The sequence below is a fragment of the Octopus bimaculoides genome, chromosome 1 (assembly GCF_046866305.1).
Source record: "Octopus bimaculoides isolate indiv1 chromosome 1, ASM4686630v1, whole genome shotgun sequence".
Classification (NCBI taxonomy): Eukaryota; Metazoa; Mollusca; class Cephalopoda; order Octopoda; family Octopodidae; genus Octopus; species Octopus bimaculoides.
Window position 1 is genome coordinate 137,580,447 of NC_142928.1, and position 6,998 is coordinate 137,587,444.

General features: G+C 36.1%; 1 protein-coding gene across 1 annotated transcript in view; it reads right to left on the minus strand.

Moving 5' to 3' along the window:
* The window catches only part of LOC149137769 (uncharacterized), a 213,016-nt gene extending 207,332 nt beyond the window's left edge, over positions 1 to 5,684 (minus strand). Inside the window, exon 1 of the mRNA XM_089352474.1 lies at positions 5,231 to 5,684. Coding sequence (XP_089208600.1) covers positions 5,231 to 5,667 — 437 coding nt within the window. The 5' untranslated portion in view covers positions 5,668 to 5,684. The remainder of the gene's footprint in view (positions 1 to 5,230) is intronic.
* Between the last annotated feature and the right edge of the window lie 1,314 nt (positions 5,685 to 6,998).

Sequence of the window (6,998 nt, forward strand, 5' to 3'; positions counted from 1 at the left end):
CGATAAGATTTTTTCTATGCAGTTCTTTCTCCCCCATCAACTATTCTTGTAAGTTGTCACACCTGTCAATGTTCGGTCACTCAAAATTATAATACCTCTTTGTCATTTAGAATTTGGCAAGTACTAATATAACCGAAACACGTCGAGTGTTGTTATTATACTTACTGAGGATCTCAGTCTACCATATTTATGCTTAAAAAGGATTTTAAATTTCGAATATGTCTCTTGTCGATATTCCTCATTTTCGATTTTCTTAATTCACAATTAAAACATACTTTGTTTGTCATTTGTGCAATTTTAATTAATTAAACAACCCCCAACTACATTAAATAAATTATACCTTACTTAAATGAATGTTGTTCATGTGAAAAGCATCGCTAAGTAACTTTTCCTCAGTGATTTTAATGTGGTTTACAGCTCTGCGTTGTAATTATTTCTTTATAACATGTATGCACATATAACATGCATGAATGTATACGCATACATACATACATGCATACGTGCATACATACATACATACATATGTTCATGTATATACATGTATATATATGTATATGTATATACATATATGTATATACATATATATGCATGTGCATATATATATATACATATATATATATACACACACACATATATATATATATATATATATATATATATATATATATATATATATATATATATATATATATATATATATATATATATATATATATGAAAGAAGGTTTGAAAATGCACTTATTTTTAAAAAATATTTATTTACTTAACCGGTTTCACTTTTTTAGAAAAAGATTATCAAAAGTCTTTGAGAATAATAAAAAATGTTAAAAAACAGTCTGAGTATTAAAATGCATATATACATTCTTTGATGATAAAATATATTTAAAGTATAAAGCTTTGTATGAACTTTGTAGTGTTACATACTGATTGTCACACATTCTCTGATATTAAGGTGAAATTGTTAAAAACAGTGTTAAAAACAGTGTATGAAAATACACATATGGAAAAATACATAAACATATACATATTCTTATACATATTCTTTGACAATCGAATAAAATTGAGAAGGAACTGACCTGGCCTTTTTCTCTTGTGTATATTGAAGGAATGTTTTACTGTCTTAAGAGACAGTATGACTGGCTAGCTGGGGTGGGAGGGAAGAAGAGTTAAAGAAGATTTTTTTATTTTTGGTTGGTCTGTGACAGTCTGTCATGGTTCACTGGTTTTTGGGACTGGTTTTGTGCACATCTCTATGTGTGTGTATATATGTGTGTTTGTGTCCGTGTGTGTGGGTGTGGGTGTGTGTGTGTGTGTGTGTGTGTGTGTGTGTGTGTGTGTGCCGTTTTTATTGGTCCCAGAATTTATTGTGGAATGTGTATATGAGTGTGTGTTTGAGTGTTTTTTGTGTCGGTGGGGATGTTAGGTGTGTGTACGTGAGACTGTGCGTATATCTCTTTGTCTGAGTGTGTATGTGTTGTTTTGATCGTCTTTGTGGTGTGTGTGTGTGTGAGAGCAACCGTATGTATGTGTGAGGGTGTGTACGTATGTGTGCGTATGTGTGTGTATGTATGTGTGCATCTGTGTGTGTGCGTGGGAGTGTTTTGTGTGAGTGTGGGAGTATGTGTGTGTCTCTCTGTCTGAGTGGGTGTGTTGTTTTAAATACCTTGTGGTGTGTGTGTGTGTGTGTGTGTGTGTAAGCAAACGTATGTGTGTGATGGTTCATATGTATGTGTATGTCTATGTCTGTATGTGTGCGTGGGTGGCATGTGTATATGAGTATGTGTGTGTTTTTTTAATCTATGGTAGGATGGTGTGTGTATGTGTGTGCACGTTTGTGTGAGTGTGTATGTGTGTGATTAATATTTGTTAGGGTGTTGTGTGTGCGCATGTGTGTGTATGTGTATATGTGTTTGTTCGTGTGTGTGCGTGAGTGCGTTTGTGAGTGCGTGTGTATGTGTGTTTGTGTGTTTTTTGTGTCGGTGGGGATGTTAGGTGTGTGTACGTGAGACTGTGCGTATATCTATTTTTCTGAGTATGTATGTGTTGTTTTAATCGTCCTTGTGATGTGTGTGTGTGAGAGAGAGCGCAACCGTATGTATGTGTGAGGGTGTGTACATATGTGTGCGTCTGTGTGTGTATGTATGTGTGCATCTGTGTGTGTGCGTGGGAGTGTTTTGTGTGAATGTGGGAGTGTGTGTATACGTGAGTGTGTGCGTGTCTCTCTCTGTGTCTGAGTGAGTGTGTTGTTTTAAATACCCATTGTGGTGTGTGTGTGTGTGTGTGTGTGTTTGTGTGTGTGTGTAAGCAACCGTATGTGTGTGTGATGGTTCATATGTATGTGTATGTCTGTATGTGTACGTATGTTTATTTGTGTTGTGTGTTGGTGGGGGTGTTATATGTGTGTACGTGAGTTTGTGTGTGTCTCTAAGTATGTTTGTGTTTGAGTTGTCATTGTGGTGCGTGTGTGTGTGAGGGAGCAACTGTATGTGTGTGCATGAGGGTGTATGTGTGTGTGAGCATGTATGTGTGTGTTGTATTTATTAGGTGTCCTTGTACGTTGGGTTTATTCATATATATTTCCACTCGTACGGTATTCCACAACTTTACTTTATTATATATATATATATATATATATATATATATATATATATATATATATATATATATATATATATATACGCACATATAAATACATGTATAAATATATACATAAATATATATGCATATACATACACACACGTATGCATACATACATACATGCATACATACATACATACATACATACATACATACATACATACATACGCACGTACGTACTACCATGCATACATGCGTACAAGTGCTTCGAAGCATTGAGCTTCAAAATGTAGATTATAAATTCACATTTATAACCATAATAATTAGTGTACTAGGTTTTGTGAGTAAATGCATTAGTGACAATCGGGATAAGCTAAGGTTTTGAGGAAAAGAAATTATTCAAGTAACGTTACAGATACAATCTGTAAGTGGAACAATAAAAATATTCAAGACTTTCTCAAAATGAACGTGACATTGTTATCTACGTTCCAAAGTTGGCGTTTTGTACATGTTAGAAACTAGCTCCTTCCTTACAAGAGGACTTCATATAATTTAAAATAGAAAAGGTCATCCATCCATTCGTCTATCGATCCATGCATGCATGCATCCATATGTACATACATGCATACATGCATACGTGCATACGTTCACACATACATACGTACATACCTGCATACATACATACATACATACAGCCTTCGAATGTCGCATATACTCTCTCAGACAGCACTTGCTAAACAACAGAAGGAAAAGTAAATACATTAACTTAGTGCTGGAAAGTGAAGAAAACAATATCTTATGTGCTGGAAGTGAGCTCCCCAGGAGTTAATCTCTTCCTGGGGATCTCCCATACAACCCCCCAAAACAGCTAGACTAACATATCTCGAAGAAATCCTGGATGTGAAACATTCCGCATACAAAAAAAAAACAACAAAAAAAACACGTGAGTATGTTTCCCGATTCCTTAAACATGACACTAGTATCCTTTTCTACTCTAGGCACAAGGCCCGAAATTTTGGAGGAGGGGGCCAATCTATTAGATCGACCCCAGTACGCAACTGGTACTTAATTTTTCGACCCCGAAAAGATGAAAGGCAAAGTCGACCTCGGCGGAATTTGAAGTCAGAACGTAAAGACAGATGAAATACTACATTTCGCCCGGCGTGCTAACGTTTCTGCTAGCTGGCCGCATTAAAGATGACACTTGTATTGACAGGAAGCGAAGCCTCTCTTGGGATCGTGACCACTACTTCATATCACACTTCGAAAGCTTTGCATTTGTAATCCAAGAACAAGAGATTGCTACAAAAATACCTTATCAACAAAAGAGACAGTGAATCCCTTGAATGTTCAAGATGCAACGGAAAATGTAGATGGGGTCAAATCTTTTTGGAAGACATCACACGTGATTAGCAGCTGTCCCAAAATGTCATCAATGTTCTACTTCCCTATGTGATAAAACGATGGCGTATAAACAATACGCAATACTATTCAGAAAAAGGACTATCCTGATATAAATATAGAGAATTCCTTGTAATTGAATATATTCATAAACGTCAGCACAAAGAATACTGGTGGAACAATCCCATCAAAATATCTGTCAAGTGTAAGCATAACAGGCTAAATACTGTTGTTTGAGAAAGATAAGAAAAAGTAAATATAGTCATTGAGGTCAACAATCCTGCTGACGGGAATATTTCTTTGAAAATCAAAGAGAAAGAAGATAACTATGGACAACTGCCTCGAAACCTTCAGCTTCTTGATCTAGATTATAAATTTACATTTATACCAATAATAATTGGTGTACTTGGTTTTGCGTGTAATTGCCTAATTGAGAATCTGGATATGCTAGGGTTTCCAGATAAGGAAATCAAACAACTAACTCGCACATTACAAATACAATCTGTAAGTGGAATATTGAAAATATGCAAGACTTTTCTCAAGTTTAAAATGCGACAATGTTTTTATTAGCTACAATCCAATGATAAAGCTCTGTGTCGAATCTAAATAATTAAAAACGAAGAGAACACATACACGTACAGGAGTTGAACAAAATGATTGGAACACGTGTTAAATTCAATGAATATTTATCTAATATGAAGTTGGTCATTCTTTAGCTTTCTGAACAGCTTCGATGCGTCTAGGAATTGATTCATACAACTTCCTGACTTCATTGAGAGGAATCTTGAGCCATTCTTCCTGCAAAACCTGCTCCAGCTTTTGCAGACACGACAGTGGAAGATAACGACTTCTAGCTTCTCGCTCCAAGATGTACCACAGATGCTCAATAATATTAAGATCTAGAGATTGAGGGGGGGGGGGCATTCCCTGTGTTGTAGCTCACTATTATGCTCTTCATACCAATTCTTAACCACCTGAGAGGTGCATTGTCATCTTAGAAGTTGCACTCACCAACCGTGGGAAGGACTTAATTTCCCAAAATATTCAGATAATCATTGCTGTTGATCCTATCATGCAGAGCAACGATTGGACCAAGAGGATTCCATGAAATGGCTTCCCAAACCATCACAGACCCTCCTCCGTGCTTCACTGTAGGAAGGAGTCAGTCAGGATTAAAAGATGCCTTCACGCATAAACTCGCCCTGCAGTGGGGAAAAGAGAAAAACTGGACTCGTCGGAGAATATTACTTACTTCCATTGGACAGCTGACCAGTCCTTGTGATCTCTACACCAGTTCAGCCTTTTCTGAATGTTTTGATGAGAAAGCAGAGATTTGCTGATGGCGGCTCTTCCATGATATCCAGCTTTATTGAACTCACGGCAGACAGTTTTGGTCGAAACTGGGCTCGTCTGATGTTGTTTCAACTCTGTAGTCACTTTAGGGGCAGTTGTCCGGTAATTTTTCATCACGATGCGATTCAAAATTCGTTGGTCTCTTCCAGTGAGCTTCGAAGTCCTGCCGGAATTACTCCTCCTACTGGAGGTTTTGCCATGATTATCAAATTCAGTAATAATCCTTGATATTGTAGCTCCCGAAAAACCAAGAAGTTCAACTATTCTGATGACGGAAGCTCCTGCCATTCGAGCTCCAGCAGTTGACCCTTTTTCAAACTTAGTGTGGTCACGCATCTTAACTTAATTTATACTACAACCTGAAAAAGAGATAGAAATAATCATTAAATTAGACAAATAAAACCATCTACAAAACAAAAAAAAGCACTCTCAATGAAATTAGGATCGATATTCGTAACATAATGGCTCATTGAAATACTGGAGTTAAATTTCTATTGTTCCAATTATTTTGTTCAACCCAGAAAAGTCAGGATATGCATATATATATATATATATATATATATATATATATATATATATATATATATATATATATATATAGCAATGTTAATTCTCTAAATGAAGTATTAACAGTAACTGCACGATAAAGTGTAGTAATATTGCCACTTATGTGTGGCTGACCCCTAGGGGTGGATGTTACTGTTGCTTTTAGCCCCAGGAGGACATCTCCTCCAGCTGGCTTATCGACACACTACTGTGTCCTGTTTACCAAGGGAAGTTATCCCTCCCATCATGATCTGTAGCACGAACGGACCCGGGTTTCAGGGTTATTTCCCTTCGTCAGCGTCCGATAGCCACTGATCTTTGATGAGAGAGATAAAATCTTGGCAATCTTATATATACTTTTCCAGTGAAATTCTTCACTGATATCGAAAAGGTGAAAACAAGCAATGTTAATTCTCTAAATGAAGTATTAACAGTAACTGCACGATAAAGTGTAGTATATTGCCACTTAAGTGTGGCTGACCCTTAGGGGTGGATGTTACTGTTGCTTTTAGCCCCAGGAGGACATCTCCTCCAGCTGGCTTATCGACACACTACTGTGTCCTGTTTGCCAAGTACTTCATTTAGAGAATTAACATTGCTTGTTTTCACCTTTTCGATATCAGTGAAGAATTTCACTGGAAAAGTATATATAAGATTGCCAAGATTTTATCTCTCTCATCAAAGATCAGTGGCTATCGGACGCTGACGAAGGGAAATAACCCTGAAACCCGGGTCCGTTCGTGCTACAGATCATGATGGGAGGGATAACTTCCCTTGGCAAACAGGACACAGTAGTGTGTCGATAAGCCAGCTGGTGGAGATGTCCTCCTGGGGCTAAAAGCAACAGTAACATCCACCCCTAGGGGTCAGCCACACTTAAGTGGCAATATACTACACTATATATATATATATATATATATATATATATATATATACATATATATATATATATATATATATATATATATATATATATATATATATATATATATATATATATATATATATATATATATATATATATATATATATATATACATATATACTTATAAATATATATATATATATATACATACATATATGTATGTAGGAGGAATTTCAACCAAGTTTCGTGGTCTGCT